Raw genomic sequence first — 27,727 nt, forward strand, 5'->3', positions numbered from 1 at the left:
TTCGATTTCTAAAAAGCCTAGATATCCTAGTATTGTCCATTGACCTACAAAAACCTGAACGCATTGAAGCGCTGCTGATGGTAATGGCACTCTGTCTAATGGTCTATCCTGCTTTACAGCACAGAATAAGACATGAGCTGAAAAGACAAAGCCGATTCTTTCCAAATCAGAAGAAAAAGCCTTGCCAGAACCACACCGGCAGATGAGTATTATTCTGTTTCCAGGAAATTACTTAGCTAACGATCAATAATCAATAGCAACATGTGCTTGGCTTGAAGGAAAGGCAATGAACGATCATCCAAATTTTAAGTTTTTTTACGAGTCAGTATATTTCTGATACGAGTGGCGAAAGGCAGTTTAAAATCCCTGACGTCCCAATGGTTACAGCGCAAATAGTGCACGTAGTACAACATCATTATGATTAATCTCCCTCTATTAACGTGTAAGTTGGACGTTATTCTTGGTTGTTCATAATGTAGTCATATGGTCGTAGTGGCTGAAGCCCTTGAACATAAAGGAATATTCGACTTTTCTGGGAAGTAAGAAAAGTCGAACATCTCGTAAATCATTAAAGATTATTGATGCTTTGTTTGGTGAATAGGTCGTGATTGATGATACTTTCTGGATGAGAGAGGCCCTGCTGGAAGCGGATAAAGGCCGTAAAATGGGTGAAGTTCCTGTTGGCGCAGTGGTGGTTAAAGATGGCCAGATTATTGCCAGAGCCTGTAACCAGCCCATTTCCTCCTGTAACCCAGTTGCCCATGCTGAAATTCTTACACTTCAGTCAGCTGCGGCTGCGATTGGTAATTACCGCCTTGTGAATTGTGACCTATACGTTACCATGGAGCCATGTACTATGTGCGCTGGAGCTATTGTTCATAGTCGAATTCGCCGTCTAATTTATGGTGCTACTGAACCAAGGGCTGGCGCTGTCAATAGTGCTGCAAAGGTGCTCGAGCAACCACAAATGAACCACCGCGTAAAAGTTACTGGTGGTGTTATTCAGCCTGAGTGCAGTAAGATGATCAATGATTTTTTCCGTTTTCGACGCCAACAGATTCGTGAAGAGAGAAAAAAACAGCTTGGTGTTGATAAATAGCATACTAAATGGCCTATGATCGCTGGTTTACGAAGGCTGGTTTCGATTAATATAAGCAGCCTTTGATCATCCCCCAGAGTTGAGAGGCTGTAGCATAAGGACTGACTTGTAATCCAATCAGAAAGTGACCATTTACGCAAGCTTCCTGATGCTTATTATTATTTGCTCATCCGGACTGTAGCTCCTCATTGCTTAACGCTTTAATTAGGCCAGAGGACAGACCTGAACATGCTGATACTGCGTGGCGCCCCTGCACTTTCCCCATTCCGCAGTCAAAAGCTGCTTGCTCATTTGCAGAGCAGAGTGCCAGAGATCTCCTGTGTTATTGCTGAATTCCAGCATTATGTTAAAACTCAGTCAGAATTAAATGACAGACAAGCCGATATTCTGGCCAGACTTCTGACTTATGGCTCAAAGATTCAACAGACAGAGCTAGCAGGTTCTGCCCCTCAGGCCAAATATCTGGTGGTTCCCCGTACCGGTACCATTTCTCCTTGGTCCAGTAAGGCATCGGATATTGCTCACAATTGTGGACTCAGCATGATCCAGCGTATTGAGCGAGGGGTCCTGTTTATTGTTTTTGCTGATGCCCAGCTTTCTGCAGACCAGGAAGGTCTGGTTGCTAAAATGTTGCATGACCGGATGACTCAGACAGTACTTCATGATGAGAGCGAAATTTCTAGGCTGTTTGCTGACTCTGAGCCTGCTCCAATGACCACTGTTTCTGTTCTGGAAGAAGGCAGAGAGGCGCTGGCTGTTGCAAACCAGTCTCTAGGTCTGGCATTGGCAGACGATGAAATCGATTATCTGGTGGACAGCTATCAGAAGTTGAAGAGAGATCCTACAGATGTTGAGTTGATGATGTTCGCCCAAGCGAACTCAGAACACTGTCGTCACAAGATTTTTAATGCCTCTTGGAGTATTGATGGAGAAGAACAGGATCTTTCCCTGTTCAAGATGATCCGTAATACCCATGTGATGCACAGTGAAGGGGTGTTGTCGGCCTATAAAGACAACGCATCTGTCATTGAAGGTTTCCATTCCAGACGTTTTTACCCCAAGACTGATAGTCGCGAATATAGTTTCAATGAGGAAGATATCCATATCCTCATGAAGGTGGAAACCCATAACCATCCAACTGCAATTGCTCCATGGGCCGGGGCTGCTACTGGTTCTGGTGGTGAAATCCGTGATGAGGGTGCGACCGGTAAAGGCTCAAAACCCAAGGCTGGTCTAACCGGGTTTACCGTATCCAACCTGAATATTCCAGGCTATGAACAACCATGGGAGCAAGACTACGGAAAACCGGAGCGCATTGTTTCCCCTCTGGATATCATGATTGATGGTCCGCTGGGTAGCGCTGGCTTTAATAATGAGTTTGGTCGGCCAAATCTCTGTGGTTACTTCCGTACTTTTGAGGTCAAATTAAAAGGTGCTGCTGGTTATGAGGTTCGTGGCTATCACAAACCCATCATGCTAGCTGGAGGCCTTGGCAATATAAAAGCAGAACACGTTGAAAAAGGTGAAATTCCGGTAGGCGCGAAACTGATTGTACTGGGTGGTCCTGCCATGCAGATCGGTCTGGGAGGTGGAGCTGCTTCGTCCATGACGTCTGGTGAAGGGCAGGAAGACCTAGATTTTGCCAGCGTACAGCGTGAGAACCCAGAAATGGAACGTCGCTGTCAGGAGGTAATTGACCGGTGCTGGCAGCAGGATGACAAGAACCCAATCGCCTTTATTCACGACGTGGGTGCCGGTGGTCTTTCCAATGCGCTACATGAACTGGTGAGCGCCGGTGGCCGTGGTGGTCACTTTCAGCTGCGCGCCATTAATAATGATGAACTAGGAATGTCACCTCTGGCGCTCTGGTGTAATGAGTCTCAAGAACGCTATGTTATGGCGGTGGCTGCAGAAGATCTTCCGCGGTTCGAAGAGATCTGTCAGCAGGAGCGTTGCCCTTATGCAGTAGTAGGAGAAGCGACTGAAGAACTGCGGCTCCTGTTGGATGACAGTCACTTCCAAAATCATCCTGTAGATATGTCTCTGGATGTACTCTTGGGTAAACCACCCAAAATGCATAGGAAGATTAATCGACAGTCATTTGAACGCGATGCTCTTGATCTTGCTGATGTTACCCTTCGTGAAGCCATGAAACGTGTATTGATGCTGCCTTCGGTCGCCAGTAAGAACTTCCTGATTACCATTGGTGACCGGACTATTACGGGTCTGGTTAATAGAGACCAGATGGTTGGCCCCTGGCAGGTGCCTGTAGCTGATTGTGCGGTCACAGCGACGGCTTTTGAAGGGTACACCGGTGAAGCTATGGCTATAGGAGAGCGTACTCCTGTTGCTTTGATCAATTCACCAGCTTCTGGTCGTATGGCGATTGGTGAGGCCATCACCAACATTGCGGCTGCACGTATTGAGAAAATCGGAGATATCAAACTGTCAGCAAACTGGATGGCCGCTGCGGGTTACCATGGTGAAGATGAAAATCTGTTTGATACTGTGAAAGCGGTGGGTATGGAGCTATGTCCTGCACTAGGTATTGCGATTCCAGTTGGCAAGGATTCCATGTCCATGAGGACCAAGTGGCAGGAAAATGGTGAAGACAAGAGTGTTACTTCACCACTATCTCTGGTTATCTCAGCATTTGCGCCGGTTCAGGATATTCGAAAGACACTAACGCCGCAGCTGCAAACCAATAAGGGTGATACAGACCTGCTGTTGATTGACCTTGGTCGAAATCATAACCGTCTGGGAGGTTCTGCACTGGCCCAAGTGTATGGTCAGCTAGGTAATACTGCTCCGGATGTAAATTCTGCGGAAGACCTGAAAGCGTTTTTCAATGCCATTCAGGAACTGATGTGCAAAGACTTGTTGCTGGCCTATCACGATCGTTCTGATGGTGGCCTGTTCACCACATTGATGGAAATGACCTTTGCCGGCCAGACCGGTATTGCCGTTGACATGGACAAGCTGGCTGGTAACAAAACAATGCTACTGCCAGCTCTCTTTAACGAAGAACTTGGTGCCGTTATTCAGGTTCGACATAGTGAAAAAGGAATTGTCAAAGACATTCTGGCTCAGCATGGTCTGGCAGCCTGCTCACACAAGATTGGTACACTGGCTGCTGGCCAGCTAGTGATCTTCCGGTTTCACGGTGCTGAACTGGTGAGTGAAAGCCGTATCAAGTTCCAGCGCTGGTGGGCAGAAACCAGTTATCGTATTCAGGCACTGCGTGATAACCATGAATGTGCACGACAGGAATACGATAACCTTCTGGATGATCGTGATAACGGTCTGCATGCCTCTCTGCCTTACGACATTTCTTTGGATATTGCCGCACCCTATATAAACACCGGTGTGCGTCCAACTATGGCTGTTCTGCGTGAGCAGGGTGTCAATGGCCAGGTAGAAATGGCGGCTGCATTTGACCGGGCAGGTTTCAAGACTGTTGATGTACACATGAGTGACATCCTATCTCGTAGCAGGACTCTGGATGAGTTTAAAGGCCTAGTAGCCTGCGGTGGCTTCTCTTATGGAGATGTACTTGGTGCTGGTGAAGGCTGGGCTAAATCCATTATCTTTAATGAGCAGGCTCGAGACCAGTTTGCCAGATTCTTTGATCGTCTGGATAGTTTTGCCATGGGAGTATGTAACGGCTGTCAGATGCTCTCAAACCTTCATGACCTAATTCCTGGTGCTGAATACTGGCCACACTTTGTTCGCAACCAGTCTGAGCAGTTTGAAGCTCGGGTGTCTATGGTTGAAGTGCAGAAAAGCCGTTCAATCTTCTTCCAAGGGATGGAAGGTGCACGTATGCCGATTGCTGTTGCTCATGGTGAAGGGCATGCAGAGTTTGCGGATCCTTCGCATCTTGACCGATTGGCTGCTAGTGGTCAGTTGTCATTGAAGTTTGTAGATAACCAAGGTAAACCGACAACGCGCTATCCGTACAACCCCAATGGTTCTGTTCATGGGGTCACAGGCCTTACCTCTGCCGATGGCCGTGTAACCATTATGATGCCACACCCTGAGAGGGTCTTCCGTACCGTTCAGAACAGCTGGCACCCTGATCACTGGGGTGAAGATGCTCCGTTGATGAGAATGTTCCGAAACGCTCGGGTATGGGTAAGTTAAAAGGAACAACTCTTTTCCTGTTTTAAATCAAGCTGGCTTTTCTTTCGAGAAGCCAGCTGTTTTGCCTTTTGAAGCAATGGTTGGGTAAAGTCATAGTATGCGAAAATTAACTGTTCTGTAAGTGAATGGCCTTTAACCTGTATGCACGATGTTAGACTTTTCTTACTTTCTAGGAAATTCGAACATCCCCTGATTGCCAATGGCTTCAGCCAACACGACCAAACTATGTAAACCAGAGAATAACACCAACTTACACGTCGATAGTCTCAAGATTAAGCATAATTAACGAGAGTTAGACGCTTCCATTTTAGCTACAGTCCATAAATTTTAAGGGCTTTAGGCAAAATTTAAGCGTCTAACTCACGTTTAATATGTACCAAAAAACTGAAGCCTATGTAGCTCAAGGGATTATCTCGTCAAACTACGTTAATTATGTTGTTCATACATACACTATTTGCGCTGTAACCCTTAGTAAGTCATGGATTTAAAACTTTCACTAACTATAAAAAAATATAACATCACGTACTGTATGCAGTGTGTGTGGTTCCCTTGTTACGACGCCGCATTCATTAGTTCTCCATAATTACTAGGCAAGAGCAGTCCTTATGGAAGTTCCAATACACCTGCCAATCTCCATTTAAAGCCAGTAGAGTAGCTTCAACACAACCTTTGGCACTTACAAACTTCACTTTGCCACGGTTAGATCCGTACGGCAATTAATCAAATGGCGGCAAGCTCTATCAATGACTACACTGCCAATCTGATAGCTAGCCTCCAGCGCCTTGTCATAGCAGAGCCTAGGACGATTTTTTTGAAGATAGTCTGCACACTTATCAATGATCTCCCGTTTTGTCATACCTCTCTTGCTAGCACTTTGCCTGATTCCCAAGCCACCTTGTCAGAATTTCCCCTGAGTATTTTCAGGGACCGTTCTGCCACCCAGCTTTCAATAACCTTATCACCATTGTCGTGTAAGCAGTAACCGGCAATGGTGATGAGGCTCTTTTGATACGACAATGCAGCCGCTCAAACATCATGGTTTTCGATATATCCGGTAGCGAAAAAGAGACGTTTTTATGGTGATATACGCCGCCAAACCAATAACTACGTAACACCGTCCATTGTGCACACATCCTACACCAATACCATCTATTATTCATTCTTCTCCCCAGCTCGTGATCATTTTGACGCTATCATTAAGCATCTTGCATCCACTACCCAACAAGAGCATGGCACCATATAGAGCTATATCCGGGCTGAAGGCAACGAAGTGTTGCTCCTTCTCCTCCTATGGTATCTGGATAAACAGGCCAATGATAAGCCGCAGCAATTGTCGGTACTGGTAGCTACTGGGAGCAGAGAAATCACGTTATAAAAAATACCTCCTTACAACTGATCAGCTTGTTTGATTCTATCGTAATCAGGCGTCGCAGTTACAACCAGCGTAAGCAATCTAGCGTCTTTCCACTAGATTCTCTAGTGAAACCTAAATACTGAGAAGTACTCTGATGGCAGGAGGGGGAAAAAATTGTCAGCGATGTGATGGATCGATCTTATGATCGAACGATTAAACGACATCGTGATAACTACCAAGTTATGGTTGGAGAACGCTAGGCTATGCAACTCGTAGCGGATACGGCTCAAGACTTTGAGGCTTTTTACAAACAGCGCAAGGTTGTATTGAGCAAACAGAAGACCTGCAGATCCACAGTTTGGCCGGTAAGGGCCTAATGATACACTAGGAATGCTTTAGGGAAGCAACCAAGAAAAACGCACAAAAGAGTCAGCAAAACCTGCAAACTAGGCTCAATCATGGAGAGAAGAAAGATCGCAAACGAATGGCACAGGTAGCCACCGTTTATATGGTAAAACCCAATCCTAAAACGGCAGAATCGGTCATGAACATGAATATGGATAGGAAGAGCGACAACGTTGTTAAATTACGTCCTCCAGCCAAGAATAAGAGAGTGTGACCAGTGTAGAAAGTTAGGTGGAGACGTATAAAAGAAACTTTCGAGGAAGCGCTAAGGCTAGATCCTGAGCAGAAACGGCAGCAGGTCATTATTATTGATGGACCCTCATCCATTAGCAGAAACTGATTACCGGGATTATGAAAAAGAAGGGAGTGGAGGCCACCATCATCATGGACTTTATCAACGCACCTGAATATCTGTGGACAGCCGGTCGCTGCTTACACAACAATGGGATGAGGCTATTGAAAGCTGGGCAGCAAAACGATCCCTGAAGATACTCTTGGGAGAGACTAGCAAAGTGGCCAGAGGAATCCGGCATAGTGCAAGCAAAAGAGCTCTGCCAACACTGGAGGCCATTGATAAGTCTGCGGACTATCTTCAAAAAACCGTCACAAACTCTGCTATTACAAGGCACTGGATGCTGGCTATCCGATTGCCAGTATAGTTATATAGAGAGCTTGCCGCCATTATGACCAATGACCGTATGGAACTATCCCCGGGGCAAAGTGGAGTTTGCATAGGGCAGATGCTGTATTAAGGCTACGCTCACTGTATTCAAGTGGAGATTGACAGGCGTATTGGAACTTCCATAAAAAATGCTCTCACCTTCGAAATCATGGAAGACTAATTAATGTGGCATCATAGTAAGGGAACCACACCCACAGACAATTGCACTTACCATGTTAAATCCACGGAGTTATTGGTTTGACAACATTATGTCACCATAAAACCATCTCTTTTTCGTTACCGTAACATATCTAGAACCATTATATTTTAGCGGCTGCATTGCCGTATCAAAAGAACCTCACCCAACGTCTTTCCTAATTGCTACTGTTCCTCAACCAACTTAAGGAGCCTTGCTGGTATGAGGCAAGTTCGCGCAGCCATGTAACCAAGCCTTGATACCATTGCTTCAAACAAAAACGCCGGTTGGATCGATAACAATATTCAACAAGGTATCTTGGCAGATGCTTCGGGTTAATATTGTGTTAACTTCCTTTCAGAGAATTTTTGACGTTCCATATTATGGTGTTTACCATCGTAAACAACCCATTAGTCATCGATTCGTGACCCACACCTAACACCACTGCTGTATGTGGGTATCCGTCGTCGACTACTCCTGCAAATGCACCAAGGCCATCACTGAGATGCTTTTGCTGCATAGTTCCAGCTCCTTTCCCCGGGAACTGGTGCCGATGCTGAAACGCATTACAGCGGGTGATTTTCCTCGTTGGGTTGCACGGCGGCAACACATGGGTGTTTGTTTTCAGAACCTCTTCCCCGTTTGCCTCTATGTTTTTCACCATCCAGTAGGAATCATCCATCTGCACACAGCCCTGCAGGGGACGGCTGTATCCCGTTCTTTCATTCCCTACATGAGCTTTGCTTCAAATGCCAAACAGCATTATAAGAGATTCCCTACTATATCAAAAGCTCCATAGACGATATGCCATTCTTGGTCTGAGTCATCAAAAACATGTCTAGGAACCAAGTGGTAAAGGGAGTTTGCCAGCTTCCAGCATGGTACCACTGGTCAATGATGTCTGACAGCGGCAGCGGTTGCACTGGTAGAACTCTCGGTTTTTATGGTGCAATACTCCAAGCAACTACACAGAGGACATTTACACCCATTCGGCCACCGGCATTGGAAAAACTAGTAGGGCATTGTTGTTCCTGACCATATTGCTGAAAGAACTCCACAAGGCTCATGCCTTTCTGACACTGAATTTTGTTATTGTCCATGATGCACCTCCTACTTAGAGGGAACCAAGTGCCGCAAGTATAGACGAGCAGTAGGCTTAGGTAGATGGTAATCAGGATGCCTTTTAGCGTTTGAACAGTTGGATTCAGGAAAATATCAATTGCCACGGGGAAAAGCAGTCATATGGCCGTATTGGCTGAAGCATTGGAAATCAGGGACATTCGACTTTTCGAGAAAATAAAAAACGCCAAACATCTCGTTACAGATAAAATGATATTTATCACCACGTCAGTATTGCTTTGTGGGGAACATTTTTCTGTTAATGTTGTCGTATTTAAATATCTTCATCTAAGGCCTTAACAGAATGAATACCACCGGTTTTACTTCAAGTTTATTTAATCCGCGATCATTAGGAACACAAGATCAAGCTACACAAACCACTACCAATTCTGAAAAGTCTTCCCAAGGTAAAGGTTCCGTGGCAGAATCTGAAAATAAACCCACACTAAGACCTCTCGTATTTGGAAACAGAGAAGTGGCAACCAGCTCAATTATCGGTGGTTACAATATCAGCTCTGTTAAGGATGGAAATCTTCGAAGTCTTTCAGACAGCACTGCTGGAACCCATGTTGAGCCACAGTGCCATTCACCATCGCGCGTTACTACCCATGGTAATGTACACAGGAGAATCAGAGATTACGATCATAGCCTCCGTAATAGGCTTAATGACGCTTTGCATACTACTCAAACAAGCCATTTGAGTAGCTCTACAGGCCATAGCAGTAAATGGGCATCAGAGGATGACGTCCCAGCTTATCATAATGACTGCACCAATATAAAGACAAAGCGTGCTAACACGTATCGTACTCGTGTTTCGCAATCTTGGAGACCAGAGGACGATGCTAAATTGGTCAAATTGCATCATAGATTCGGGAATAGGTGGGAAACAATCGCCGTAGAGCTTCCACCTAAAAGCAGAAAGCAGTGTCGAGAGCGGTGGCACTCTCAGCTTGATCCCACTATAAATAAAGGTCCATGGACTACCGAGGAAGACCAGATACTTGTCTCTATGCATAGAAGATCTGGTAACAAGTGGTCAAAATTTGCCCAAGAACTCCCGGGACGGACGGGTACTGCAATTAAGAACTATTGGAACGGACCTTTAAGAGATAAACTTTTAGCGTATGATTCTTGGCTAGCAACACAATGCGAACCAATGCCGCAACTGACTGCGCAAAGTAACACTAATCTACAGACAGATTCACTGATTTATAGCCTCTGTGATAATACATTAAGTAGTTATGATAACGCCGCTAGCTTCCAACACTCCTCTTCTTATTCTCTTAGTCAAGTAGATAGTAGAGAAGACCCGCTGACAGTGCTGCAGTTGGATGCTTTAAGTGAGATAAATGATGATTTTGGTTGTACAGAAACAGGACAAAATCAACTCTCATCTGCCGTTGCAGAAGAATCCTATAGAAGGCCTAGGCTTACACCAATTAGACTTGACATGACTGAACGTTCTAGTTCTCCGGAGCCAAGTAACCATCAGCTTACAACTGTAACTGAAGCAAATTGCAGGACTGAGCAAATATCCACGGTTAGTCAGGAGCAAGATTGTACTTGCACCAGCGCAAGCATAAACTCCTTTCAGTCAGATCATGATGATCTGATTACATTTGGTACTTGGGAGGATACAATTGAGTACTTACAAGATAATTTAGAAGATTAAAGCGCATCAGTGACGACGAATGGAGGTGTTACTGATAATTAACATCTAATAAACGACATGCATACCATAGTGGCTACGCTGAGGTTTTGCCGTGTAGCCGGTCGAGAACCTTTATGTTTAGGCCAAAAACCGTGAAGGAAACAGGATGCAAAATTACAACAATTTGGCCCATACGCGATGGTATTGTGAGCATCAGCTTGTCTTTATTCCAAATAGACGGCGCAAGGTTATTTACGGAAACCCTGGGAAGCATCGTGGAGAAGTCTTGCATGAACTTGCAGGAAGACAAAGTTGCAAGATTCTGTAAGGGCATTTGATGCTAGGCCATGCACATGCGGGCATTGGCGCCAATGTTCAATATACAGTTCCACAAGTGGGTGTACCTGAAGGGAAAGTGCTCAATTGAGGTGAAGGCGGTTTTTTTGATACGACAATGCACCAGCTAAAATATCATGGTTTGCGATATACAAATTAACAAAAATTACGGTCTTATGGTTATATAACGAGTCAAACCAATAACTAACGTGAATACGACGCACCAGTTTTGGCTGCAACCTTGGATTTTGATGGTTTTAGTCATAGTGATGTTTTTTTTGAAAAGTGTTCGAATCACTCTTTCCCTGTAACATAAATATGTGCAAAAAGGCTGATGCCTATGTAGCGCAAGGAATTATCTCTTCGAACTCACGTTAAAACCATATCTTTTTCGTTACCGGATATATCGAGAACCACTGATGCTTTAGCTGCTTCAATGGCGTATCGAAAGAGCCACACCCAAATACAATTGACGATCATCCAAATTTAAGGTGGTTTTTACGAGTCGGGATATCCATGATAGGGGTGGTAAAAAACAGATAAAAGGGAGTGTAACTGCTTTTTCTACAAGGAATTTGGGCTTCATTGTCGTAGCAAAATAGCCGCACCCGTTGTCATTAGCTTGAGGGCCAACTGAAGACCAGAGCAGGCTTATAATGCGGCCTATGTGTCTGGCGCCAACACTGGAGTGTCGGTCAACGTCAAAAAAGCCGACGCAAATGGTTATAACCAAGCTCCAGATATTCTGGAAGACTGACTAACGGAAACGCGAGTGAATACTGCGCGAGGCCGTAATGAGTTAACCAATGAGGCAACCATAGCATTTCCACTATAGAGTTACTGAGTTACCACTGACTGATGTGAATACATGGCTATGGTTCATTGAACCTAGAGTGCGTGTGGAGGTTCAGGATATATCAGGCAACTGGCGATAGCTATATCTTGCGACTAGCAACAACGCTTCAACGTGGGAAATGTTGTGTAAACAGTAGACTTGAAAAGACATCATTCCGTGGGCGGTGGGAGGTTCACCGTGACTTCTACGCACATGATTCCATGAATTTGACATTTAAGTGGTAGTCAATGAGACGATTATGGCAACCACTAATATCTGGCAGCAATTCAAGGCGCTTATACCGGAAGGAGTGAGAGTCGTCGCCACCATTACCGTTAATAACGGCAATGGCACAAGTCAAGCGACCCACGAGATGGTTCGGTCATTACCGTCAAAGGCAAGTCGACTTCTGCGGGACAGCAGATATTTATTCAGTACGGAGAGATAACAGGTACTGCACCGGGTTTGTCGCAACATGAAATGACAGTGTAAAAATTAAGGAACCAAAAACCAACCACGTGGTTCCTAAGCTTAAAAGACCTCGACCTACATAACTATGCCCTTTGCAGCCTGTATGGCAAGAAACTGTTCCTGAGGCATTGGTGTACGGGCTATTGGCAGGTTCATACAGTTATCATCCGTAAAGTCCAAGCGAAAGAACATAATAAAGAGTTGATCTTCAGCAAATTTAGAACGACGCTGCTCCATAATAAGATACAGTTTATCTGCACGTGTGCCGCCGTGATCATAAAAGCACTAGTCCAGCTTATCCTGAATCAGGATATCCCATAAAAAATCCTGATTTCCACTGTTCATCATCCAGCTTAAGGAGCCTTGCTGCCATATGGCAAGTTCGCGCAGCCTTGTAACCAAGCCTTGATACCATTACTTTCACATAAAAGAACCGGTTGAATCGATAGCAATATTCAGCAAGGTATCTTGGCAGATGCTTCTGGTTAATATTGTGGTAACTGCCTTTCAGAGAATTTTTGACGTTCCAGATCATCGTGTTGACCCACGTAAACAACTATTGCCATAGATTCGTGACCACCACCTGTCACCACTACTGCATGTGGGTGTCCTGCGTCGGCTATTCCTGTGAATGCACAGAAAGGCCATAACTGACAACACAGCAGGTATGATACCAGAGATACTTTTGCGCCCAGAGTTCCAGCTCCTTTTCCCGGACACTAGTGACCATGCTGAAACGCATATACAGCTGGTAATTGTCCTCCTTGGATTGCACGGTAGCAACAAATATTGGTCTGTTTTCAAAAGCTTGCTCAGTTTTCCTCCATGCTTTTCACCACCCCAGTAGGAATAATCCATCTGAACACGTCCCTGCAGGGGATGGCTGTCATCACATTCTTTCATTACCTGTACAACCTAATGCTGCGAGCGCTAAGCAGCATTACAAGAGATTCCCAACTATATCGAGATCTCCAAGACCAATATGCCATCCTTGGTCTAAGTCATTAAAAACATGCCAAGAAACCAAGTGGTAAAGGGCAGTTTGCTAACTTCCAGAGTGGTGCCACTGATCAATAATGTCTGGTGACGGCAGCTGTTGCACTGGTAGAACTCACGGGTTTTTATGGAGCAACACCCCCAACAACAACACGGAGAACATTCAAACCCATGCGGCCACCGGCATTTGAAAAACTAGCCACTGCATTATTGTTCCTGCCATATTACTGAAAGAACTTACAAGGCTCATGCCTTTCTGAAACTGAATGTCGTAAGTTTATACAAGAAGGAAACTTAGGTAAGATGGTAATCTGGTAAGAAATTATCGCTCTTCCCGAACAGGTACCGTATTTCAGCAGCAACGGACCAGATCATGTATATCTCTGACACCAACCTAACTACAACTGGTGTCATAAAGAAGCTCGGCACAGTCTGAAATCAAATCAGATAACCGATGGATCCCAAGGTTTTCCGTGTATCGCCAACCGCATGATTTTTCAAATTATCGATTGAAACGTTGGATATTTTGCTCAACTTTTTACACAGCTTTTGCCACTGGTGCTCCTGTTGTCGATGCGGCTTGCGCGTTAATGATGTCAATGTATAGCCTATTAATAATAAATCAGCTCCCAAGTATTCGGGCAGCGAATGAATGCCAATGATAGTTTAGAATGAGAAGAGGATGCTTCGATACCATTTTTGATTGAGTGCTGCTCTTTTAATACGACAATGCAGCCACTAAAACATCATGATTTTCGATACATCCAGTAACAAAAAAAAGACTGGTTTATGATTATATAACGTTATCAACCAAATAACTACACAACACCGTCTCTTGTAAACGCATACTACGCCAATACCATCAATTATGTGTATGGTTCTTTTGATACGACAATGAAGCCGCTCAAGCATTATGATTCTCGATATATCCGGTAACAAAAAAGATACGGTTTTACGTGAGCTCGACTAGATAATCCCTTGCGCTACATGGTACTTCAGCATTTTTGTACATATTCATGCTACTGAACAAGAGTGATTTGAATACTTTATTGTCTGCCAAAGACTCAGAAAGAGCCATTGAGCACTTTTCAAAAAACATCACTGTAACTCAAGCCCTTAAAATCCAAGGGCTATGCCAAAACTGACGCGTCGAACTAACGTTAGTTATTGGTTTGACGACGTCATGTAACCATAAATCCGTCTCTTGTGAACGCATCCTGCACCAATCACCTTGATGATTCATTCTTCTCACCAGCTCATGATCATTTGGACGCTAGCATTCAGCACCTTGATACTTTAATATCTGTGGAAAGCCGGCCACTGTTTACACGTCACAGGTGACGAAGCTATTGCAAGCTGGGTGGCAGAACGGTCACTGAATATACTCAGAGAGAATCTGACAAAGTGGTCATTGGAATACGGCAAAGTGCAAGCGAGAGAAAGAGATCTCACAAAACTGAAGGCCATTGATAAGTGTGCATCCTATCTTCAAAAAACCCGCCCAAGGCGCTGATGCTAACTATCCAATTGCCAGTGGAGTCATTAAGGGAACTTGCCGCCATTTGATCAATGACCGGATGAGTCTAACTGGGACAAAATGGAGTTTGTAATGGGTAGAGGCTGTGTTGAAGCTACGCTCCCTAGATTCAAGTAGAGATTGCAGGCGTATTGGAACTTCCATAAGGAATGCTCTCCCTGCGTAATCAACGTGAGTTATACGTTCCAATTTTGGCTACGCCCTTGGATTTTAAGGGCTTGAGTCATAGTGATATTTTTTTGAAAAGTCCCAATGGCTCCTTCTGAGCCTTTGCCGGCCGATAAAGTACTCAAATCACTCTTTTCCTATAGCATAAATATGTACAAAAAGGCTGAAGCCTATGTAGCGCAAGGAATTATCTCATCTAACTGACATTAACAATAGAGAGCTAATGAATGGGGCGTTTCAGCATAGCCACCAGTTTCCAGCAAAAGAATCCAGAACTCCAGACGCTAAAGCACCCCGGCGGGGTTGTCAGTGATGGCCTAGGTGCAATTCACAGGAATAACCACCGCTGGACACCCACATACAGCAGTGGTGACAGGTGGTAGTCACGAGTCAATGGCTAATGAGTTACTTACGTGGGTCAACACCATGATTGGGAACGTCAAAAATTCTCTGAAAGACAGTTACCACAATATCACCAGAAGTACCTGTCAAGATACCTTGCTGAATATTGTTATCGATTCAACAGGCGTTTTAATTTGAAAGCAATAGTATCAAAGCTTGGTTACATGACTACGTGAACTTGCCCGTGCTAGCAAAGCTCCTCAAACTGACTGAGAGGCAGTGAAAATCATGGACAATTTAACGCTACCGTGAGTTCGGCGCTCAGCAAGCCATTGGTACACCTTCTGTTAGTACCGGAACATCAATATATGGCTTCCTAGCCTACCGTGCATCGGCTATCAATCCTGCCGTCAGGTTTACAGCAAAATTAAATTGCGAACGCGTCGAGTTTGTCCGCTCTGTTAAATATCTTCAACTGATCATTTGCGCTTTCTATCACTGCCCGTTCCCTCAGCATTACTTTATCAAAGGCCTTCAGCTCTTTTAGCTCCATATTTCCCCTGACTTTCGTTACCAAGTTCAAGCCTTTCTCCTGCGACCAATCAACCAACTTCTCAGAGCCATAGCCATTATATCCATAAATCCAACCAGCTAACTCTTCGATTTGACCTAGTCTTGGTTTATAGTCATCAGTGTTAGCCGTTGCTAGGCAAAATGACAGGATTTCCCAGAGATGGTTAATAATAAGGTGCAACTTAAAACCAACCTCCCAACCTGTAGACGTTCTACCACGTTTAGCCTCTTAACTAAAGACCTTGTAGCTGTTGATCCTATGGTTGTCACAGACAAAGATGAGCATCGAATCAATAAATGACAGACCAATTGGTTACCACATGCACTGAACTTTAGATACCCAGTCAGTGGTATCACAGCCTGTTTCATGAATTCTGGACAGCGATTGCAGGATACTAAGTTCTGAAAATAGTCAGATTTATGTTGTGTGATCAGTCACTGAGAATAGTGCTTTAAATTGCGAAAGGCCATCTGATGAAAATAGATGATGATGGTCATTATTTCACTGAGAGATAGCTTGGATATCACTGAGGCTTTTTTGAATGACAGATGCGTTATCTATGCCATTGTGATTCACAATGTTATGCATAAATCATCCACATCACAGAATACACTGACAATAGACACGGGAGCCCACAATTCGTTATCTATGTTTGGGATCCGAAAGATAGCTATGTGGCTGCCGCTCACCTGTCTTTCACCATCGAACTCACGTAACGTTAGGAAAACATGGCTCGTACACGTTCAAGATCTTCTGGAGTATCAACCCCCCCTACGCCTGACTCTTCGGTCACCACTACACATGAATTCGAATACCCAGCCACAGCGACCGAAGCTGTTCCAAGTACTCTCACTGTTCAATGTCAGGCTCAGGTGTTTCCGTTAATGCTTGTAACGTAGGAACTCGGCAGGAGTAAATACTATGGCACCTAAGTGCCAAAATTCCTGATCAGAGTCTTTACCTCTACTTCTTGAGCCTGGGTATAAATCTTAAACCCAAGGAATGGGCGCGCGGCTGAAATAGAGCGCATGGCGATAGCAATCAGTAACCACTTTTACCGTATTATGATTGAACACCATTTCGGCTGAACCAAAAGGTGTTGCCAGAGTGGAAATACCTGCAACAGCTGATGCGGCAAGGTTCTCAGCAACGAATCGAATATGTGAAGGGGAAATCAAAGTTTCATCTCCATGAACATTGACGACAATAGTTTCAGGCTGCCACCAAAGAGTAACGCGACCTCGGCAAGGCGATTCCTACCACTGTTATGCGCCACCTAAGTCATCATAGAAATACCGCCAACAGCCCAAACGGAATCAAATATACGCTGGTCATCTGGGACAACAACAATACCATGCTACGGGTCAAACCATGCCTCGCAAGCCATCTAGAATAGATGCTATACCATGGCTTTGCCAGTAATATCCAGCAACGGTTTCCATGGTAACCGTGAAGGGACATACCTGACTGGAATAACAACCTTAAAATCCATACAGCCAAATATACAGACGATTCAAGAAATGAAACTGGTGCAGCATTCAAAACATACACCGGAATATGAAGAAGAATGAACGCTAAAGGACAGCAGCCAAAATTAATGGGTATCCAGCTCAGGGAAGCTTTTTACCAGATCATCAATCGCTTTCATCTGTTGTAAAAATGGCTCAAGCTTATCAATGGCGAGCGCACTGGGACCATCGCATTTGGCTTTGACCGGGTTCTGGTGAGCTTCAAGAAACAACCCGGCAATACCAACTGCCATACCAGCCCGAGCTAATTCAGTGACTTGCGCTCGGCGGCCACCGGATGCAGCACTCATTAGGTCACGGCACTGAAGGGCATGAGTGACATCAAAAATTACCGGACAACCGCCACTGACCTCCTTCATGACATTAAAACCAAGCATATCAACAACCAGATTGTCGTAACCCATACAGGTGCCGCGGTCACACAACATCAACTGATCATTGCCAGCCTCACGGAATTTATCAATAATATTAGCCATTTGGTAAGGGCTTAAAAACTGAGGCTTCTTGATGTTAATGGGCTTACCAGTTTTAGCCAGCGCTTCTACAAGGTCGGTTTGTCTGGCCAGAAATGCTGGTAACTGCAGAATATCGACAACTTCAGCCACGAGTGCCGCCTGATAAGGTTCATGCACATCAGTAATAACCGGTACGTCCAGCTGTTTCTTAATCTCCTCAAAAATACGGAGTCCTTCTTCCATGCCAGGACCACGATATGAATGGATAGAAGATCGGTTGGCTTTGTCGAAGCTGGCTTTAAATACAAAAGGGATACCAAGTTTCTCGGTTACCTTTTTGTAGTGTTCGCAGGCTTTTAACGAACAATCAAAGTCTTCAAGTACGTTGATTCCACCGAATAGAACAAATTTTTTGCTGTTTTCAATCACAGTTTGATTAATGATTACAGTCGCCATACTTCACCAAAAAAAATTATTAATTATTCCATTGTTACTAATGCGATTATGCATACAGGAAAGATAAGATCATGATCGCGCAAAAAGTCGGATGTATAGAGACATTTGAAAAAGTTAGTTAACCGGGTTATCTACATCATTTTTTTAACTTCTTCTTCAAAGAAGAAAGATACTCTTACGAGAAGAACCCTGCCAATATATTGAAATTATCACCGATGTATTATACATATAATTCTAAATTATAGGGCGCGGCTCTATTTGATACGACAATGCAACCGCTAAAACATCATGGTTTTCGATATATCAGGTAACGAAAAAGAAACGTTTTATGGTGATATAACGTCGTCAAACTAATATCTACATAACACCGTCTCTTGTGAACGCATTCTACGCTAATACCATAGATTATTCATTCTTCTCACCAGCTCGTGATCATTTTGACGCTATAATTTAACACCTAGAAGTCACTCTTCAACAAGAGCATGGTATCATAGAAAGCTACATCCAGACTGAAGCAACGAAGTGTCGCGCCTTCTCCTCCAAGGGTATCTGGAGAAGCAGGCCCATGATGAGCCGCAGCAAACGTCGGTAACTGGTAGCGACGGTAAGCAGAGAAATTACGTCAGAAAAAATACCTCACGACAACTAACCAGCTTAATTTGGTTCTGTAGTAGTCAAGCGTCGCATGTACAGCCAGCGGAAGCAATCCAACGTGTTTCCGCTTAATACTCAGTTAAACCTAAATACTGACAAGTACTCTGATGTCATGAGTAAACATTGTCAGAGATGTGATGGATCGCTATTATGATCAAACGGTTACACGACATCAAGAAAGTTGCCTAGAGATGGTTGGAACACGACAGACTATGCAACTGGTAACCGATATGACTAAAGGCTGTGAGGCTTTTTACGAACAGAGCAAGGTTGTGATTGAGCAAACAGAAGACCTGCATGTCCTCAGTCTTGACGGTAAGGGCCTATGCGCCCGGAATGGTTGAAGTAGGCAACACGGAAGACCGCGCAAAAGAGTCAGCAGAAGCTGCAAACCAAGCTCAGTTCGGTAGAGAAGATAGATCGCAAACGAATGGCACAGGTAGCCACCGCTTATACAGTAAAGCCCAATCATCGAACACCAGAATCGGTCATAGATATGGATCGAAAGAGTGACAGCATTGTTTAATGCCGTCCTCCCACCAAGAATCAGAGAGTGTGGGCTAGTATAGAAAGAGAGGAGGAAGCCGTGATGGAAGAAGCTTTCGAGTAAGCACTCAGGCGAGGTCCGGAGCAGAAACAGCAGTGGGTCATTCAGCGGAAACTTACTACCAATATTATGCAACAGAAAGGAGTTAAGGCAACCATCATCATGGACTTTATCCATGAACTCTAATATCTGTGGAAAGCCGGTCACTGCTTACGCGACAAGAGGGATGAGGCTATTGAAAGCTAAATGATAGAACGGTCCCTGAAGATACTCAAGGGAGAGCTTGACAAGGTGGCTAGGAGAATCCCGCAAAATGCGAGCAAGAGAGGTCTGACAAAACGTTAGACCATTGATATAGTGTGTAGTCTATCTCCAAAAAACCGCCACAAACTCTGCTATGTCAAGGCGCTGGATGCTGGCTATCCTATTGCCAGTGGAGTCATTGAGGAAACTTGCCGCAATTTGATTAATGACCGTATGGATCTAACCGAGACAAAGTGTAGTTTGCAAGTGGCCGAGGCTGTGTTGAAACTACGCTCACTGGATTCAAGTGGATGGCAGGCGTATTGGAACTTCCATAAGAACTCTCTCGCCTTCGTAGTCATGGAGAACTAATGCATAGGACGTCGTAGCGAAGGAACCACACCAAAATTAATACCGCGATGTTCTACTTTTCTCGCTTTCCCTAGAAGAAGGATACCATATTGAATGCCAAGGCCGACAGCCGTTATGTTCATATGGCCAAATCTGGGAATACCGGTAGTAAGAGCATTTTATACATCAATACATGTCTAATTAACGTGAGCTCGGCGCTTCAATTTTGACTACAGCCCTTGGATTTTAAGGGCTTTAGGCATAGTAATATTTTTTAAAAGTGCCCAATGGCTCCTTCTGAGCCTTTGGCTGACAATAAAATACTCAAATCACTCCTTTACTGTAACATTAATATGTACAAACAAGCTGAATCCTATGTAGCGCAAGGGATTATCTCGTAGAACTCACGTTAATTAGTACGTGTTGCCACTGCACCAAAGCACAATTATAGTATTATGGCACTTGGTAACTAGAGAAACTTCAATTATTAGAACTATTGGAAAAATCGAACATAACGTATTAGTTCTGAATAGGCAGGTTAACAACCATGGTTTATTTATATAAGGGACCTGCACTGAAATACTGCCTAGATACCATCTCACCCAAGCCTCATTTTCGTATAAACTTACGCCACTGGTTCCCTTAGACGCAGAATGTACGTCATGACTAAAAACAAAACTAAGTTTCAGAAAGGCATGAACTTGGCTAAGTTCCTGTTAATGGTTGGATGCCCTAAACTTCTACTACTTCCTGAGTTGTAGTGATTGTCTCATGCAACCTGAACTATTCCAAAAATTTACCTCATTAACGTGAGTTCGATGATGAAAGACAGGGTGCCCAAACCACTTAGCTATCTTTCCAATACCAAACCAGAGATAACGAACTTTAGGCTACTGTGTCTATTGTCAGTGTATTCTGTAATGTGGATGACTTCTGCATAACATTTGAACAACAATGGCATAGACAACTCATCTGTCATTCAACAAAGCCTCCAGTGATATTCAGTCTATCACTCAGTGAAATAATGACCATCATAATCTATTTGCGTCAAAGTGCCTTTCACAATTGCAAGCACTATTACCCGCGACTGATCACACAACATAAATCAGACTATTTACAAAACTTGTTACCCTACAATCGCTTTGCAGAACTCCTCAAAAGGCTTTAATACCACTGTCTGTTTACCTAAAGTCTCAGTGCATATGGCAACCAATGGGCCTGTAATTCATTGAATCGACGCCCATCGTTGTCTGTAACAACCATATGATCAACAGCCACGAGGTCTTCAGTACAGAGGCTAAGCAGGGGAAACGTCTACAGGTTGGAAGTTTTGTTTTAACTGTCTTTCACCAACCCTACTTGGAATATACAGACTAGTAAAAAACACCTAAAATTTGGATGATCATCCATTGTCTTTCCTTCAAGCCAACCACATGTTGCTCTTGATTATTGATCATTAACTCCTTAATTCCTTAATTCCTTAATTCCTTAATTCCTTAATTCCTTAATTCCTTAATTCCTTAATTCCTTAATTCCTTAATTCCTTAATTCCTTAATTCCTTAATTCCTTAATTCCTTAATTCCTTAATTCCTTAATTCCTTAATTCCTTAATTCCTTAATTCCTTAATTCCTTAATTCCTTAATTCCTTGGAAACAGCATAATACCCATATGCCTAGATGGTTCTGGCAGCGCCTTTTCTTTTGATTTGCAAAGAATCGGCTGTGTCTGTTAGCTCACGTCTTATTCTGTGCTGTACAGCAGCATAGACCATCAGACAGAGTGTCATTACCATCAGCAGCGCTTCAATGCCTTCAGGCTTTTTAATGTGACGGGAACACCCCAGAAAATTCTGCTCTTCAGAAATAGAAATCATCTTTCAACATGTTGCTGCGACTTATAGGTAGACCACGATTCACCTACATTCAGTTCGTCCTGATTCAGGCCATAGTGCCCATAATAAAGCAACACAGTGAAGCCTGTACATCCTCGTATTCCTCGCATGCTTGAAGCAAGCTGCTTGTAGCTGGTATTCCATATGATCAGGCTAGCTATCAGTCGATAGACTGCCTTTTTCCCCATAGCCGGGCTTGCTGATAACCTCTAGCTCTGAGCCTTGACAGTATTCATATTGCTTTTGCCACAGAGAAAATGCCTTCAAAGCATCATCCCGGCAACGAAAGGCCTTTGTGCACAGTTTTCCCCAGACTCCCGTCCTCTTTCAGTGACTTTTCCTGTACCATTTTGGTCAGCGCTTTCTGGTCACTGAGCCTGCTAGTATCATTCCTGAACATAACCCAACGTTGCTCAACCTCTCCATAACAGGAAGATACTTCAGCAGAGTAATAATATTCATAGCCTTTAACAGGCTGCAATGACATCGAAGGAGCTTTTTAAACTAACTCCTTTGCCTCCTTGATGTTCAAGGTTAACCAGCGAGATAAATAGCTGATTTTGCTGATCGAAAGACTGAATGGTTTCAGCAACATACAGTGCCACATACGCGACCAGATAACCATTATTCAAGGCCTCTTTGAAACAAGTCACGTGTTTTTGTGTGAGGCTCTTTTGATCCGACAATGCAGCCGCTAAAACATCATGGTGTTCGATATATCCGGTAACGAAAAAGAGACGGTTTTATGGTTATATAACGTCATCAAACCAATAACTCCATAACACCGTCTCTTGTGAACGCATCCTACGCCAATACCTTAGATTATTCATTCTTCTCACCAGCTCGTGATCATTTGTACGCTATCATTCAGCACCTTGAATCCACTTCACAACAAGAACATGAGAGCATAGAGGTCTATATCCAGACTGAAGGCAACGAAGTGTTTCGCCTTCTCCTCCAAGAGTATCTGGATAAATAGGCCAATGATGAACCACAGCAATCGCCTGTATAACGATAAGCCGCAGCAATCGCCTGTATATGGTAGCGACGATGAACAAAGGAATCACGGCAGAAAAATACCTCCCAACAACTGACCATCTTGTTCTGTTCTGTTGTAGTCAGGCGTCGCAGTTACAGCCAGCGGAAGCAATAACGCGTATTTCCGTTGGATACTCAATTCAACCTCGATACTACCAGAGAGCTGATAGCATAAGGGGGAAAATTGTCAGTAATGTGATAGATCGCTATTATGATCGAACGATTAAACAACATTGTAAGAGTTGCCTAAGTATGGTTGGAACACGACAGGCTATGCAACTGGTAGCGGATACGGCTTAAGACTTTGAGGCTTTTTACGAACAGCGCAAGGTCGTGATTGAGCAAACAAAAGACCTGCAGATCCTCAGTTTTGACAGTAAAGGCTTAGTGATGTACTAGGAAGGATTGAGGGCAGCAACACGGAAGAACGCGCAAAAGAGTCAACAGAAGCTGCAAACCAATATCCGTCAGGGAGAGAAGAAAGATCGCAAACGAATGGCACAGGCAGTCGCCATTTATACGGTAAAACCCAATCCTCGAACAGCAAAATCGGTCATGGATATGGATCGGAATAGCGACAACATTGTTAAATTCCGTCCTCCAGCCAAACATAAGAGAGTGTTGGCCAGTGTAGAAAGAGAGGCGTAAGCCGTGATAGAAGAAGCTTTCGAGGAAGCGCTCATGTTAGATCCAGAGCAGGAACGTCAGTGGGTCATTGTTATTGATGGGCACCCTCAACAGCGGAAACTAATTGCTTGGATGATGAAAAAGATGGGAGTTAAGGCAACCATCATAATGGACTTTATCCATGTACTTGGATATCTGTGAAAAGCCGGTCACTGCTTACACTACAAGGGTTATTAAGCTATTGAAAGATGGGTGGCAGAACGGTCCCTGAAGATACTAAGTGGAAAGTCTGGCAAGGTGGCCCGGGGAATTCGGAAAAGTGCGAGCAAGAGAGGTCTGACAAAACGAGAAGCCATTGATAAGTGTGCAGACTATCTTCAAAAAAACCGTACCTAGCTTTTCTAGGACAAGGTGCTGGATACTGGCTATCCGATTGCCAGTGGAGTCATTTAGGGAGCTTGCCTCCATTTGCTCAATGACCGTATGGATCTAACCTTGGCAAAGTGGAGTTTGCAATGAGCATAGTCTGTGTTGAAGCTACGCTCACTGAATCCAAGTGGAGATTGACAGGCGTATTGTAACTTCCATAAGGAATGCTCTCACCTTCATAATCATGGAGAACTAGTGAACGTGGCGTCGTAGCAATGGAACCACACCAAAAAAACATCGCTACGACTAAAGCCCTAAAATCCAAGGGCTGTAGCCAAGATTTAAGCGACGAACTAACGTTAGTGTACGATAGCACAACATAATTATGATAAATCTGTCTCCTATCACAGTGTAAGTTAAGCGTTCTTCTCGGTTTCCCATAGTTTGGTCATATTGGCTAAAGCCCTTGAAAATCAGGGAATGTCCAACTTTTCTAAAAAGTAATACAAGTCGAACATCGCGTTGCATATAAACTAAGTGCCATTTTTTGTCCGTTATGCCAATGTATACTTTTCAACCAGAAAACAAGGCATAACAACTATTACTGGCACATCAGTGTAATTGATTGGTTACCGGGCGGTTAGCTACGGGCCATTGGAGAAAACATGTTTGCTAGACGATTTCATCGCTTTTTGCAGAAGGACTATGCCATTGGCGTACTCCTTTTTATCGCCTCCGCATTGGCGATGCTAGCTGCAAATACTTTTGTTGCTGAATACTATGACCGTCTGTTATCCACTCCCATCCGCTTCACTGTAGGCCCTCTGGATATTCACAAACCATTGCTGCCATGGATTAACGATGGCTTGATGGCGGTCTTCTTTCTTTTGATCGGCCTTGAGGTAAAACAGGAAGTTCTCGAAGGTGAACTCAGCTCTCCTGCTCAGGTTATGCTGCCAGGCATCGGCGCCATTGGTGGCATGCTGGTTCCAGCACTGTTTTATGTAGCGTTCAACTACACAGACTCCACGGCTATCAAAGGGTGGGCCATCCCTGCGGCCACAGACATTGCCTTTGCGGTTGGCATTCTAGCCATTCTTGGCAAACTGGCACCTGCATCGTTGATGACATTCCTTCTGGCCCTAGCAATTATTGATGATCTTGGAGCAATTATTATCATCGCCATTTTCTATACAGAAGACCTTTATTTGACGTCTATGGCCATTGCAGCAGTACTGCTAGTAATTCTTACTTTCTTCAATTATCGCGGAGTCACCAAGATCTGGCCTTATATGTTTGTGGGCGCCATGCTCTGGATCTGTGTATTGAAGTCAGGCGTTCATGCCACCCTAGCAGGTGTTCTACTGGCCTTCACTATTCCTCTGAAAGCAGTTGACCGCCATGGGCGTTCGCCACTAAAAGTCTTGCAACACAATCTTCACAGCAGTGTTCATTATATAATTCTACCAATCTTTGCCTTTGCTAATGCCGGCCTAGAACTCAATACCGAACAGATCAAAAGTCTATTTACACCCATCCCAATGGGAATCGTGACCGGGCTATTCCTTGGCAAACAAATTGGTGTTTTCAGTTTCTGCTGGCTGGCCGTTAAATCTGGCCTTGCCAAACTGCCTACTGATTCCAACTGGATACAGATGTACGGCCTATCAATTCTTTGCGGTATTGGTTTTACCATGAGTCTGTTTATAAGCTCGCTGGCATTTGAAGGCGTGAGCACAGACTATCTGATTTCTGACCGAATTGGCGTCTTAACCGGCTCTATCCTGTCTGCAGTTTTTGGCTTTGCTGTCCTGTACTGGGCTGGACGTAAACGGGTCTGACCAACCTACTCAACCATAATTAACTTCTTGCCTTATTCGCCGCTAAAGCCAGAAGCACTTACCCACGAGAAAAAGAATCATTGCCACCAAAGCAGGCCCAAAAGCTGTTAAACTCGCTTTCAATGTATTAACTCTGAAGTGCCACCACATGCACAACCAACACCAAACCATTGAAAAGGATTTGGAGGTACTTCCACCACACAAATTTATAGAGAGTTCATTACTATATGGAAAACAGAGGCGTTTTGCTGGTCAACCTAGGGTCACCAGACAGCACATCTGTTAAAGATGTTCGACGATATCTCAATGAGTTTTTAATGGATAAGCATGTAATTGATCTGCCGTGGGTCATTCGCAGACTCATCATCAACCTATGCATCCTCCCTTCTCGCCCGGCCAGATCTGCTGAAGCCTATAAATCCATATGGACCGAGCAAGGCTCACCTATGATCGCAAATAGCAAGAGGTGCACAGAGAAACTTAGAAATAAGACCAAGATACCTGTTGAGCTGGCCATGCGCTATGGCAAGCCAGACGTGGCAGAAGCCTTAAGTAGGCTGGCAAAACAACTAGGTATTGAAGAAATTTTACTTTTCCCTCTTTACCCTCATTATGCAATGTCATCAGTCAAAACAGTGATTGAACAGGCTAAAACCCTAATGCAGAAGATGGGAATAACCACTCCACTTCGCGTCCACCCTGTTTTCTACGACCATGACAGTTATATTGAAGCCCTAGTAGAAAGTGCCAGCCCTTGGCTAGAAAAGGATTATGACCATCTACTCTTTAGCTATCATAGTGTGCCAGAACGACACGTCATGAAGGATGACCCTACTGGCAACCACTGTCTGAAAGACAAGAGCTGCTGCCAAAAAACATCCATCGCTCATAAAACTTGCTATCGCCATCAAGTCTACCAGACAACCGAATCTTTTGTAGAGAAAGCAGGCATTCCTATTGATAAATACAGCGTTGGATTTCAGTCCAGACTTGGAAAAGCTAAATGGCTTGAGCCCAACACTCTAGATGTTATAAAACAACTAGCTGATCAAGGCGCAAAGAGAGTATTGGTGATTTGCCCCTCTTTTGTTTCAGACTGTTTGGAGACACTGGAAGAAATCGGTATGGGCGCCAAAAAGGAGTTTATTAAAGCCGGAGGTGAGTCACTGGAATTGATTCCCTGCCTCAATGACCATCCCGCTTGGGTAAACCTGTTAAAGCAGTGGATAGAGCACCCGCTAACTTATTGATTATGCGTTAATATGGGCATTAAATATGCCCATAACCAAAATCCATCTTGTATCCATTACAATCTGCTTTTCTTTTTATAGTACAACTGCCTAGCCTATCTAACGTAAGTTCAACTAGATGATCACTTGCGTCACATAGGCTTCAACCATTTTGCACATATCCATGTTACAGGAAAAGAGTGATTTGAGTACTTTATTGGCTGGCAAAGGCTCAGAAGGAGCCATTGGGCGCTTGTCAAAAAGCATCACCATACCTAAAGCCCTTAAAATCCAAAGACTGTAGCCAAAATTTAAGTGCCGAACTCTCGTTATATACGTAAAAACAGCTCTCCCTCAAGAGAATGGCGCAATGAATAGCGTGATGAACTGGCAAAAACAACAGAGCCATACAAAAACCTCTAACTAAGCTGGTTACATATGCCTGCTAAAATTCTTCTTTTCTCCTGCTAGCCAACTACTGCCTTAGGGCATATTTATAACCACCTCCCCCAGTACATGGCCTAAAGGCTCAACAGCAAGCATAACGACCTAATAGTCGCTTGCTGGTTAAAATTACTGCGCGTTCAGAACACATCAGCAGCTCCTAA

General features: G+C 44.1%; 1 protein-coding gene across 1 annotated transcript; it reads left to right on the top strand.

The window, feature by feature from the left end:
• Positions 1–1,639: 1,639 nt before the first annotated feature.
• Positions 1,640–27,727, top strand: LOC311328474 (phosphoribosylformylglycinamidine synthase-like; the record flags this gene model as incomplete). The annotated part of the gene is made up of 6 exons (XM_084462439.1): positions 1,640–4,913; positions 5,091–5,233; positions 24,997–25,091; positions 26,249–26,442; positions 26,986–27,048; positions 27,708–27,727. 6 exons carry the CDS (start codon positions 1,640–1,642, stop codon positions 27,725–27,727), a joined length of 3,789 nt encoding a protein of 1,262 aa, XP_084318565.1.

Source organism: Borostomias antarcticus (genome assembly GCF_949987555.1).
Source record: "Borostomias antarcticus genome assembly, contig: scaffold_63, whole genome shotgun sequence".
Taxonomy (NCBI): Eukaryota; Metazoa; Chordata; class Actinopteri; order Stomiiformes; family Stomiidae; genus Borostomias; species Borostomias antarcticus.